General features: G+C 39.1%; 1 protein-coding gene across 1 annotated transcript in view; it reads right to left on the bottom strand.

The window, feature by feature from the left end:
* LOC124290116 (pre-piRNA 3'-exonuclease trimmer-like) overlaps positions 1–9,949 on the bottom strand; it is a 38,454-nt gene extending 28,505 nt beyond the window's left edge. The window contains exons 1-4 of the mRNA XM_046726809.1: positions 9,803–9,949; positions 9,072–9,123; positions 8,586–8,659; positions 671–707 (exon numbers count right to left, since the gene is read on the bottom strand). Coding sequence (XP_046582765.1) covers positions 671–707; positions 8,586–8,659; positions 9,072–9,123; positions 9,803–9,881 — 242 coding nt within the window. The 5' untranslated portion in view covers positions 9,882–9,949. The remainder of the gene's footprint in view (positions 1–670; positions 708–8,585; positions 8,660–9,071; positions 9,124–9,802) is intronic.
* Positions 9,950–14,786: the final 4,837 nt, after the last annotated feature.

Here is a 14,786-nt window from a genome sequence, read left to right as displayed (position 1 = left end):
CAGTTTTCATTTCGGCCAATCAAATAATGGTATCTTACTTGTCCGTGGGCTACTAGATAATTTCCACTTATGGTTTCAAACTGCAAATAAACTTTGATTTAATTTCATATCTGCTCAAAATTTAGCTATTAAATTTCGCAATGATAATAAAGTAGAGTTATCTTTCTTTGCTATTTATCACTTTTCAATAAATAGTCCAGTATACATTAACATCAAATACCATGTTAATTTCTTCTTTCATAATTACATCATCATAATTATGTCATAAAATCAGGGCAAGTGGAAAATTAGTCAGGACAAGTTACTTTCTTAAAGTCACTTGCCCTGTGGCAAGTGGCTTTTCAAAAAAAAATTGAACCCCTGCCCCTCATACCCTGTGTCCCCTGGTACCCTGTGTCCCCTCATACCCTGTGTCCCCTCACACCCTGTGTCCCCTGGTACGCTGTGTGCCCTCATACCCTGTGTCCCCTGGTACCCTGGTACCCTGTGTCCCCTCATACCCTGTGTCCCCTCACACCCTGTGTCCCCTCACACCCTGTGTCCCCTCACACCCTGTGTCCCCTCATACCCTGTGTCCCCTCATACCCTGTGTCTCTTGTTACCCTGCGTGACCTGGTACCTCATGTGCCCCTGTTAACTTGTGTGAGCTGTCACTGCCTGACATCCTCACCTGTTCTCTGTGCCCTGCTTCACAAAGGCTGACACACCTGCAACATGAAAACACAGATAAAGGTGAGGTGAGGTGAAATTGGTTTTAACGTCGTACTTGAGAATATTTCGCTCATATGACGACGTACATGCGTGTGTATGTGCGGCTGCTTGTACTAGCCCAGACTTAAGCTGGTTTTATAGTGCTAGCCCACTGAGATACCATGCCGCAGTTAAGCATGAATACCCCACTCAGACACATTATACTGACTCCGAGCCGACCAGTCCTTGTTGTACCCATTAATGCCGAGCGCCAGGCAGGGACCAACAAGTACCATATTTTAACGTCTTTTTGGTATGACGCGGTCGGGTATCGAAACCCGCGACCTTCCACTCTCCGGGTGGACACACAGATAAAGACATGTAGTGCTGAAGACAGACCTACAACATGATACTAACATGATACAACTACCTCACACAATGTTACGTATCATGATACGCCCACCTCGTGCACTGATAAATATCACAATATTAGTGTTAGGCTTTGTCCTGTGTTGCGATACTTCATTGTTATACTTAAGTGGGAATTTTTCCATGTTGTAGGGTCAACCAGTTTCAGTTTGATTTGAATAAGTTACAGTTTACTGCAATCAGATTCATCAGTTTCTTTCATAATCAAGACTTATGTAATTCTAGTTTCTAGTCTGCGTAATTGTAAACTATGAAAATATTACTTTTAGAAAATCAATTCTGCCTTTTCTACGAATCAGTACATGGGCAGGAGTATTGTAATGATATCATCATCATTATCATCAGATTTCAGTTCCAGATGCATCACTACAGCAATGAATCTAGATGCCCTTAACCCCCTGGCTGCCGAGTTTTTTTTCAGGCGCACATTTTCATACGGTTTGAAAAGTGATCGTTGTGCGAGAATTGCGCTCGCGCTGTCCTGGATCTACGTACGGCTATAAAATTACACAGAAATGTACAATATTAAATTTCCTATCCGTTGGTATAAATATAAGTGCAACTACCTCGGCGGTTTGAGAAATAGACACTGCTAAATGTTGTCCAGTTTTTTTTTATGCGTTAAAAAACAGTAATTTTATCCGCTTTTTATCGCGCACCGATAAAAGCACTGTGCTACGAATTTTTTAATGTGGCATCTTTACGGAAAGTGTTAGCGAAGAAAATACAGCTTGATATCTGAACGACATAAGTGTATATGAATTGGGTTTATGTGCTTGTGCATAACGTTATACTCAACATTAAAATGACTCGCAATAAATGTCAAAATGGATTTTCTTCTATGACGCCAAAACGCGGCGACAGAGAGGTCATACACATATAATGATAAGGGGGCATAACTCCGTTATGCGTAACACTAGGTCCATGTAACTCAGATCACTTGGAGAGAATTCGTTGTGGATACGGACGCTATATTTTCGTTATTTTATGTTCATGGTGAACCAAACTATCCCAATTCAAAGTTCCCCAATGTGAGCGGATGCAGTTTGGTAGTTTCACAATTTACAAGAAAAATGACAACGTATTACATGTGAAAGCACGTAATAGCGATTTGGATGGCCCTATCCGATATATAAGTTAGTTCTTAGATTCCCATATTGTCCTGTTTGTGTAGATGTATTTTGACTAATTTTGCATCGTTATTACCAGAGTACTAGCCATATCTTCAAATGTAATGAAATTGCTGAAAATAATACACCATTTTAGTTGGCGTCATTGCTTGTTTTATGCATTTTGGCGGCGTCGGAAAAAGACGACACTGGTATGCTGTTTAGTACATATCTCACCTAATTTCCTTTAATTGTGTGAAAGGTCTCGGCTTCTATGTCAGAATTTAAGACTCTTTAGACAAAACATAAAATGACTGATTTTTCCATTTAAATAGTGTCCTGAATATATCAACAATTAGACAGTTTGACTGTGTATCTTTTGTGAGAAACACGGCGCACCTGTTTGGCATCAATTTAACGTAAATGAAAATAACATTTCACAACACCGAATATTTTGTTTAGGATAAGAATTTTCTTTGTTTATGATTATGTAGCTATTTCTCTTCATAAGTATGCAATGGAAGATGCAAAAGATAGCTTTTATATATGGAACTAGTACGTGCACTCTATATTAGAATATGGATGTAAGATTTGTCCAAATTAAGACATGACATGGTTTATATATTTTTAAACAGTTTTCGATTATAAATATAGTTAGAGTTTGATATCCTGTCATCACAATATTTTTAAATCGAATATGAATTGATTATATTATCGAAAACAATGATAGTGAATCATAAAAACGTTTCCGACAAACGCGCACCTGGCCAATCAATTTACATCATTGTTTTCTCTATAAACCGACACACAAATGTGCAAAAACAAGACAATTCCTTTAAATATGTGTGCATATACATTTCATACCATATATAAATCATTTTCATTAATATTATCAGTTTTACTTATAAGGTTGAATTAAATGCGCCGTTCATTAACCTGTTCATGTGAAACTGCAATATTAGTCCAAATGCATTGAATATTGTACATCATCGAACTAACGCAAATTGCAGTTATGGCTACGTTTGATCTTCTAACACTTGTGTAAAGGTTTAGAATATGGTGTATTGCACTAAATATGTCAATTTCCTATGTAAATATGATTCAAACAATCAAAAACTTTCAAAGAATCAAACACCGTAAACCCTATCGCCATTATGATATGATATTGAACAAGGCTAAATGTGGATACTGAAGTCAGTTTCATGAAAAGTATCTGAACTATACATAAAATATACACCATAATACTGACAGTGTAATCGGAAGGATAGGGCGATTGTGTTTACTCTTGTTCAACCGACCTTCACCTCAAAGAAATTGCCTAATATGTACAACAATGTTGACGTGATGACATCACTACCGCTGACCGATTTCTTACAAAATGGCTGCTTTGCTGACAAGGGTACACAGGATTTTGCGAGGACCCTTCCATTGATTCAGGGATCGTTTGTCCATAAATATGAGATGTAAGTAATCAGAATGATTCTGACTATCTGTGTATTGTTATATGTTTTATCGTTTTCACTAAAAGTAAGAGAAAAAGACAGAAATCCAGATAATTACCGTTGTCGCTTCTGCGTGATTTTCCGTCAGTCATGGCGTCCACGCTGCTGCGGAAACTTTGACAATTTCTTATGAATTATCAAATCATTGCATTGTATCTATTTATAATTTCCTATTTCTTGCTACGATACTCTTTCCATGCATATTCCAAAGGTATTGAGCAATTGCAAGCAATGAATAGACGGATGAATGTTGGAAAATTTCAGAAAATGCTACACAGTGTAAAATAGGTTTTTGTCTTTGTTTACATTTCGAACCAGCGCAGTCTTTCGAGCACAGCGTTCGTTTTCACACCAAATATGTTTCGTCTCATTTTATCTAGACAGTTGGCATTGGTGACAAAGACCACTTGCAGTTTGAGTCTAAAATGTATGGGGAGTTTATTGATGCATTTTTCGAAGCTGAATATGAAATATAATTGATGTAATATCGCCTCAATACCGACTTCGCTGGCGTGATTTTGTAAACACTATCCAAGATGGCGGAAAGCCACTGCGTTAGTGTAAGTGCATTTTCGAAAACATCCCAACCGATTCTAGATTCATCGGCAACGTTTCAGAATTTTACTTAGCGATTTCATGTAAAACTGATATGAGTGATCATGAATATGTTATTTTTGAAATTCAATACTCCCAGTAATTATCCGGTTTTCACATTTCAAAACATACAGCAAATACCGCTGTGAATCGCGATTTCGTACTGTGTCAAAAATGGCGACATTTTCGATGAAGCCTATTTTGAAAGGTCATTTTCAGCACTTGAACTTTGTCTAAAATAATAGTGGATGGTATCAAGAAACAGGAAATTTCCCGAAGAATTCGAAACTGTGAAGTGTATTTGTGTGCGTGGGATATTTTGATTTTTATTGGACTTGAAATTGAGGGTTGAAGGGGAAGGACATATATGTCCCTGTGGCATCCAGGGGGTTAAACCTAGGATTGTGCAAATTTATGCTATCAAATTTTGAATCAATCAGATGCCAATTTGCAATGGACTTTCAACAAGACACATGTAGATGTGGAGGCCATAAAACTTCTGAGTCCCGTGCTGGGATTCGAACCGGGATTCGAAGAGGTTAACCCCGTCAGCAAGCTGACAAGGTAAGGATGTCATCTGTGGGGTGGGTGAGGTTAACCCCGTCAGCAAGATGACAAGGTAAGGATGTCATCTGTGGGGTGGGTGAGGTTAACCCCGTCAGCAAGCAGACAAGGTAAGGATGTCATCTGTGGGGTGGGTGAGGTTAACCCCGTCAGCAAGATGACAAGGTAAGGATGTCATCTGTGGGGTGTGTGAGGTTAACCCCGTCAGCAAGCTGACAAGGTAAGGATGTCATCTGTGGGGTGGGTGAGGTTAACCCCGTCAGCAAGATGACAAGGTAAGGATGTCATCTGTGGGGTGTGTGAGGTTAACCCCGTCAGCAAGCAGACAAGGTAAGGATGTCATCTGTGGGGTGTGTGAGGTTAACCCCGTCAGCAAGCAGACAAGGTAAGGATGTCATCTGTGGGGTGGGTGAGGTTAACCCCGTCAGCAAGCTGACAAGGTAAGGATGTCATCTGTGGGGTGGGTGAGGTTAACCCCGTCAGCAAGATGACAAGGTAAGGATGTCATCTGTGGGGTGGGTGAGGTTAACCCCGTCAGCAAGCTGACAAGGTAAGGATGTCATCTGTGGGGTGGGTGAGGTTAACCCCGTCAGCAAGCAGACAAGGTAAGGATGTCATCTGTGGGGTGTGTGAGGTTCACCCCGTCAGCAAGCAGACAAGGTAAGGATGTCATCTGTGGGGTGTGTGAGGTTCACCCCGTCAGCAAGCTGACAAGGTAAGGATGTCATCTGTGGGGTGGGTGAGGTTAACCCCATCAGCAAGCTGACAAGGTAAGGATGTCATCTGTGGGGTGGGTGAGGTTAACCCCGTCAGCAAGCAGACAAAGTAAGGATGTCATCTGTGGGGTGGGTGAGGTTAACCCCGTCAGCAAGCTGACAAGGTAAGGATGTCATCTGTGGGGTGGGTGAGGTTAACCCCGTCAGCAAGCAGACAAGGTAAGGATGTCATCTGTGGGGTGTGTGAGGTTAACCCCGTCAGCAAGCTGACAAGGTAAGGATGTCATCTGTGGGGTGGGTGAGGTTCACCCCATCAGCAAGCTGACAAGGTAAGGATGTCATCTGTGGGGTGGGTGAGGTTAACCCCGTCAGCAAGCAGACAAGGTAAGGATGTCATCTGTGGGGTGTGTGAGGTTCACCCCGTCAGCAAGCTGACAAGGTAAGGATGTCATCTGTGGGGTGGGTGAGGTTAACCCCATCAGCAAGCTGACAAGGTAAGGATGTCATCTGTGGGGTGGGTGAGGTTAACCCCGTCAGCAAGCAGACAAAGTAAGGATGTCATCTGTGGGGTGGGTGAGGTTAACCCCGTCAGCAAGATGACAAGGTAAGGATGTCATCTGTGGGGTGGGTGAGGTTAACCCCGTCAGCAAGCTGACAAGGTAAGGATATCATCTGTGGGGTGGGTGAGGTTAACCCCGTCAGCAAGCTGACAAGGTAAGGATGTCATCTGTGGGGTGGGTGAGGTTAACCCCGTCAGCAAGATGACAAGGTAAGGATGTCATCTGTGGGGTGTGTGAGGTTAACCCCGTCAGGAAGATGGCAAGGTGAGAATGTCATCAAGAAGCTTGGGTCTCGACGTCACAGTCCTATAGAGTGTGGGGACACACTCTTCGTTAGAAGGGGGGTCGTATTATAGGCATGAGATTATGGTACTTGCCACAATAATAGACATACAATTAACATTATTAATAACAGGTGATTAAGAGGTGAGAAGATACAAATTATGAGAGGATTTAATAATATATTTAAGATATGAAGTGATTAATAACGTTGTAAGGTAGAAAGTCAGTAAAGAAGGTAATAAACATGAAAGTAGGTCGTTAGAGCTGATGAGGGCAAGGTGAGGTGACTCATAGCTTAGGTAAGGGAAAAACTACTACACTATCAAGATGGAGCGGCGTGGCCAGGGACCTTGCTACCAGTTCTTGGTACTCTACGAGTCATATATGGCTAGGGGAGAGAGACTCTGAGATTCCTGGAATCCACCTCACAGTCTTACAAATATGGTATTGGGGGTACGAAATAGAGGTGGGGGAGAGTAATAGATAGTCAGGTTATGGGTTATTGACCAATGGAAGAAATGGAAAAGGGTGTTGGTTGTGACGTAGAAACCCAGGTTTAAGCTGGAGCAAAGCTCAGAGACGGGAGTCTAGTGCGGGCCTACTCTTGATGTTGGTCACTAGGAATCGTCTCAGAAATTATCTTGAAGCACCAGCATTTGGCTTAAGACTGAAGCTTTGCGGCTTGTGGTTGCTGGAGGGACTACGGTAAAGTTCCAAGGGCCCCCAGGTACTGACACTGTACCTCTCGCACATCTCCTATCGTCAGGACCGGAGTACAGGGGTATACCGTAGTTCAGGTAACGACAATCCATCCCAGGTGTGGGATACCGACAGGTAAATTCCATCTACCTGCCAGGTAAAGGTGCTAGTCGACCACAAGTAGATCCACACCATAACTATAAATTACCAAAAGTAGATCCACACCGTAACTATAAATTACCACAAGTAGATCCACACCATAACTATAAATTACCACAAGTAAATCCACACCGTAACTATAAATTACCACAAGTAGATTCACTCCGTACCTATAAATTACCACAAGTAGATCCACACCGTAACTATAAATTACCACAAGTAGATCCACACCGTAACTATAAATTACCACAAGTAGATCCACACCGTAACTATAAATGACCACAAGTAGATCCACACCGTAACTATAAATTACCACAAGTAGATCCACACCGTAACTATAAATTACCACAAGAAGATTCACTCCATAACTATAAATTACCACAAGAAGATCCACACCGTAACTATAAATTACCACAAGTAGATCCACACCGTAACTATAAATTACCACATGTAGATCCACACCGTAACTATAAATTACCACAAGTAGATCCACACCGTAACTATAAATTACCACAAGTAGATCCACACCGTAACTATAATATACCACAAGTAGATCCACACCGTAACTATAAATTACCACAAGAAGATTCACTCCGTAACTATAAATTACCACAAGTAGATTCACACCGTAACTATAAATTACCACAAGAAGATCCACACCGTAACTATAAATTACCAAAAGTAGATCTACACCGTAACTATAAATTACCACAAGTAGATCCACACCGTAACTATAAATTACCACAAGTAGATCCACACCGTAACTATAAATTACCACAAGAAGATTCACTCCGTAACTATAAATTACCACAAGTAGATTCACTCCGTAACCATAAATTACCACAAAAAGATCCACACCGTAACTATAATTACCACAAGAAGATCCACACCGTAACTATAAATTACCACAAGAAGATCCACACCGTAACTATAAATTACCACAAGTAGATCCACACCGTAACTATAAATTACCACAAGTAGATCCACACCGTAACTATAAATTACCACAAGAAGATCCACACTGTAACTATAAATTACCACAAGAAGATCCACACCATAACAATAAATTACCACAAGTAGATCCACACCGTAACTATAAATTACCACAAGAAGATCCACACCATAACTATAAGAGCAAGCAATAACAGGGAGATAAAATCAGGAGGCATACAAAGCAACATGTCTATCCTTTCTTTACAGTTGTACTGTCTACTTACTAAGGTGTCAGATTCGATTTTTGATGAATCGAACCGAATCATTGCAGCCCTGCTGTCTACTTACCTATCTGACACACAGTGAACTGGGAGATGCTACATCTCAGCTTCTTGTATCTGTCTTCTCCACTGTCAAACAAGCTGAAACAACCATGCACTCAGATCATTCAGATGTATTATGAGGAAAATTACACTTTGGAATATATTCTTACTCCTTCAAAAGGTGCATGAAAAACTAGGCAGCGGATAGCTATATAAGTACATGTGAAACAGCATCAGTGATAACATAATGTTCAATGGTGGGCACTGAACAAGGTAGACCAGTGGCTTACTGGTGCTGACTGGTCTTGGCAATGGACACATAGAAGCCAGGAAATAATCCAGGCACTGATAGGTAATGGACGAAGGAGACTTATACAGACTTTGTGATGAAAGACAAGGGAGGATCAGACAAAACATTGGAAACATTTTATTTCATCAGTTTGCTTGTCCTTGTGCCATCGATCCTACCTGTCACTTGTGTTCATGTGATGGACATGCTGTGCTGACGTACCTGTATTTCATGCTGTCATTCACTGTCAAGCCTGTGAATTCTGTGTCTATAGCTGAAGTGGAAGATATAACTGATCACATATTAGCAGCTGCATGTCATGGCTATCATTTCTTACAAACCTGAAAGTGATATATACAAACATGTTAAGGTATGTTCTTACATATAGTGTGTTATATTTTAACTATGAGTATAGTACCTTATATTTTAACCATGAATATAGTGTTATATTTTAACACTAAGTATAATACCTTATATCTTAACCATGTGTATAATGCCTTATATTTTAACCATGAGTATAGTACTTTCTATTTTATCCAACTGGTGGTGGAGTTTAGCTAGATACCTCCTTAACTATTGCCGAGTCATAAAATCATTGTAATGACAATACATGATAATGAATCGGTCTAATATATTGTCATTGTCTGGTGGGTCAACATGGTCACAACGGGTCATGGCTGGGGCCTTTACATACTAAAAATGTCTTTACATTCTATTCCTTATTGCTTGACTCCTCATGTAAACATGATATTGATAAGATGACACAGATTTATTTTTTTCAAATTATGTTGTCTGGAACAGGAACTGTCAACAATTGGTATTTATTACTATTATCAACCATATTTCATGTTCTGTGTTGTCACCAAACACTGACAACTAGTGTGTTTTCAGGATTAACTTGAGGAAGGTTGCTAATGACAGCTAGATTGGAGATGTGTGCAGAAATAACATACCAATGAAATCTGCTTGTTTTGCAGACTTTTCTATAAGAGGTAGATAATTTTCTAAATTGTTTTTCGTCACTTCACACATTTTGATAGATATATCAATAAGACTGAATTCTCAGAGAGATCGGAATAACGAGCACATGTATGTTTACAGAGGGCGCATGTGCTGTTTTGTAACAATATTTTTGATTGGACAAATACTCAAATTTAAAATCCGGACAATAATGTTTGGATATACATACAGTATGTGAAGATCGGTTGTCTCCCAAAACCCCTACAGCCAAGTACCCCTACAAACAGTTAAAACATCACGCGGCATTTACCTATCTGACATAATGAACTGATCCAAAAGAGAGATTACAGGGTGGAGTATACAGTGGGAGATTAAGCTGCATAGAGAATACAGATGAGAAGGGGATTAACATTGTGCTGTTGTTGGTTGGGTTTTGATCATTCATTTTAAATAATTGAGATGAATTAAATGTTGAACATGTTTGTTAGCTTTCTAATGTACACAGTGAGTAGACAGATTTTGCACATGGTTAAGTTTTAGCCTGCTGAATTAATTTCATCATAAGACGTTGTTAAGAGGGTGGGTGATTTCAAGCAGTCGGTGTGTCATTAAATAAGGGACAACTGAAAATAATGCTTGGCACATTAATACTACATAGAAAAATGAACATTAGTATAAAAAAATATCTTGATACTTTCAAACATACAGATTTTAAGCAAAAATAAATAATGCAAATTTTCTTGAATTTACCTGAATTAAATTTGATTGACAGTCGAATGTGTTTCATGTAAGGAAGGAATTATCTGACTTTAAATTCGTATATTTGTATCGGAAAATATAAAAAAACATTTCTGAAAAAAAATAATCGAAAATGTTCGTTGTAAACAAATCGTATTTTCGATTTCATCACATATTTTATTAAAATGACAGTATTACGTTTATTCTAAGGTGTCATGTCATGAAAATTGCAGAATAAAATATATGATTTATGAATATTAACGAGTCCTAATTTTCAAGTGGTATGGTTCATTATTTTCCATCTATGACTACCGGCTGGGATCGATGTTCTAAATACCTTTAAACCGTTGTATTAATGAACCATCAATGCCACAAGATTTTAACTTGTGCACGAGACCTTTGTGCCACACTCGAGCAAGATATGTTTGAATAAACATCGCTCAAATATTTTAGATATACAACTTGGTCGAATTCCATTGTTCACTCAAAGAGTATTCGATGGTCGAATTATAACAATTTTATTTGGGATATTCTTGTCGCAAGCATTCGAATTCCTTATTGTAGTCATTAATATATTTGCAATGTCATCCACATCCATCATATTTATTTTTAAATGTATCACTTGGGTCTGATAGATGGGGTATCAATATATACTATCCCAAAAAAGAAACGCATAGCCGTTTGCATTTTAAAAAATCTATTAATTACCTATTGTATTCAAACAATCGTCAAAATATGTAACAAAAGGGTCGATAACATGATTTTACACATTTGCACAAGTAAAAAAAATCGACTTTACCCGAAAATGTTGATTTTGATGAGATTTCTTACAATGATTAAAAGACATCGCCACAACGCAACAGAAATCACCTTCCAGTTGAAATTGTGCAGCAAAGAGCATGCACTCTCTGGCTATAAAAATCCAGATTACTTTCGCAAATCGGCATTCGTTTTCAAGGAGTTTCAAGGTCAAATCACTACGCCACGTCTTGACGCTGCGACACGGAACATCGCCATTGAAAGAATGCACGCTGGAGATTACCAATCATCTGTTGCCAGGCGTCTGAACGTTAGTCTGAGCACGATATCACAGCTTGCAGCTCGTTACAACCAAACAGGTATAACAAAATTTAATGATAGTCCCCATAATACAGGCAGACATCGAGTCACCACTGCAGAGAAAAATTGGTACATCCGGGTACTACATTTGCGTGATCGTACTGCCACGGGGGAGAGCACAGCAGGCAGGGAGGATATCCGGTCAAACTGTACGGAACAGGTTGAGAGAGGTTGGACTGAGAGCCAGGAGAGCCGTGCTACGTCGTCACCATCGCGCTCAACGCCCTCGTTATCTAAAATTATCCACTTGGTTGTATAGACATTTCCTTCTTCTGAACTGATGTACAGATTCGTGTACTAATGTCTATTTGTGGTCGAGTTATACACGTTTGAAAATACAACATTTTCGCAACAGATTTCTGGGTTATGCGTTTCTTTTGTTTGAATAGTATATATAGGACAATGGTCACTACAAATAGGGTCTAACGCAACGCCACCATGCACGTTTCACATAGACGATACAAATATAAGATCAGTTAAAGGGCTGGAGGTGATTCAGCAAATGGTAATAATACCAGTTGTGATATAATGTAAACATTTTGGTTATCATCCATTAAAACCATTTTCTCAAACTCATGCCTAATTTCTAGAGGTTTGGCTGGTCTATTGTATGGGCCACTTGGTGGTTGAACAGCCAGGTGTGCGAGTTGCACGTGTGAAATTGAAATTGTACGACAAACGCTTGTTGATTACCTGGCTGTTCTACCAGCAAGCCTTTATAGTCCATTTGGGTTCAAATGAGAACGATGAATGATTAAATATCTCAAAATAGGGATAAGTGCACAATACATAAATAAGACACATGGTCCTAAAACCTATGTACCCATCAGTATCTGAAATCTGACGTTTTATGATATATCACGGAAAATGTGGGGAGGTATGGTTTCGTCAATTTTGTTCACATGTATAAGGGGGTGAGCAATTTTGTACACAATTGTATTACAAAATTTTGCTTACAAAATTATGGGAGGTGGGGGGGGGACATTGATTTTGCTCATGAAATGCAGGGGAGGGTCACTTACTTTGTACATAAATATTTTTTTGGGGGGAGGTGGTGTCTTCCACAGTATGCATGCTTCTTCATAAAATCATCTCTCTCTCTCTCTCTCTCTCTCGCTCTCTCTCTCTCTCTCTCTCTCTCTCTCTCTCTCTCTCTCTCTCTCTCTCACACACACACACACACACAAACAGACACACACACACACACAGACACACACTATATATCCCGCCATAAATTAAGACTGGTCCCTAATCTAATAAACCTTACTTTAACATGAGATGTAACCTGAGACAAATATTTTAATAATATGGTTGCTGGTGTAAAGTGAAAATAGTTGTAAATTTAAGTCAGTGATGACACCAGATGTTCGCCAAGAGGTAAGCATGTCATGTTGTCATACAGGCAGCGGGCGTAATTCATTAAAACATCTAACAGGTAAGCTATTGAATAATGTCGGATTAGTCCGGTAACTTGTAGCCGATGAGTTTTGTCGTTTTTGTCTTTTGTGTTATGTTTTAGGTTGTGAGAGAGGAAACATATCCCAGAGCAATGCTCAACTTATTAGTCACGTTTTTCTCCATATGGTGATTATTACAAAATGAATGTGTTATTATAACTGTAAATTTACGACAACCGTAAAATGAATGCGCTCAACCAATCGCATAGCGTTTTACATCGTCTCTTAGGAACGCGTAAACAATGGCGGAAAGTTTGAGAATTCCTTCTGAGTGTTGGGATACATGAACTTATTTCTTCATCAATAATGTGAAATATGCAAGAAAATCACCATGGACCCACTAACGAAATTGATTTTTGTCGTAACCGCCATTTTATTTGCTGACATATGTTCATGCCAAGGTGTGTTTGCTCTTTCATATTGAAAAGTGTATTATTGCAAACGTAACTTTCAAACAAGCACCTGCACGATTTTTGCCTCTCACACATTTTTGTGCTCTTTTATTTTGTCTCATATATGAAAGTAATGTATTTCGTAAATATTCATGAAGTCGTAATGATAAGTGTTTGATGTGATAAATAGTTTTGTCAGTCAAAAAACCGTATATTTCTCTCCTACTCTCAGAATCATGTCTAGACATGCTAAAATTCAGGCGTCTACAACATCCAAACCACTGTTGTTTTTTGCAGTATTTAACAGTTATGATGGAAATGATTACTTGATACAGCAAATGTGATACACATACATATATAAGTTTCAATCCACCTGTTTCATACGTCGTACACATTGCATCTGAAATATGACCACAGGACTCTTAGGGAAAAAATTATATTGTTAGTATAATCCTTACGTCGCAGTGTTGTAGCCAATGATCAGTTTGCAGCGACAATTATTCCTGATGTTGTTTTCTCTAACTTGGCAGTAGGTATAAGAGAATATTAAAGTGATGACAGATATAAATATGAGTGTACTAAAGTCACTGTATATGTAGAAAGTCTTTTAGGCATTTAGTAGATATTAGGGCTGCAACGAATGCACTATGTGGTGAATATGATATGTATCATGAATATTGGGTAACGAATACAAATAATTATTCACGAATACAATATTGTAGTTAAGTGATTGATGTACAATATGTTCGTATGTAATAGTTATAATCGACCGTACCATGTGCGAACTTGGCAAACTAGCATAATTTGCACTACTGCAATGCTAGTACATGTTCTATTCTTGCATATCTCACTTTGGAAAAAGACATATGGGTTCAAGTAAAACATGCTCCCTCAAAAAAATCGTAAATATTCGTTAATATTCGGTGCTGGTGACCACGAATAACGAATTGAATTCATGAAGGGCTACGGTTCGTTCACCCGAATCACTACAGCCTTAGTAGATATAGTTGTGGCAATAAGTATTATTATTCTTTATTCTTTTAACTTCTATGTTCACCACTCATAAAGTTTTGTGATACCTTCAATTTTGCATTATTGACTCACCAATTTCTAGAGTGAGTTTAGTTTTACGCCGCACTAAGCAATATTCCAGCTATATGGCGGCGGTGTGTAAATAATCAAGTCTGGACCAGAAATCCATCCAGTGATCAACAGCATGAGCATCGATCTGCGCAATAGGGAACCAATGACATGTGTCAACCAAGTCAGGG

This window comes from Haliotis rubra, unplaced genomic scaffold (genome assembly GCF_003918875.1).
Source record: "Haliotis rubra isolate DU_JTF1 unplaced genomic scaffold, ASM391887v1 Scf458, whole genome shotgun sequence".
Lineage (NCBI taxonomy): Eukaryota > Metazoa > Mollusca > Gastropoda > Lepetellida > Haliotidae > Haliotis > Haliotis rubra.
Note: the sequence above shows the minus strand (reverse complement) of the source record. Positions and strands in the feature narration are given on the sequence as shown.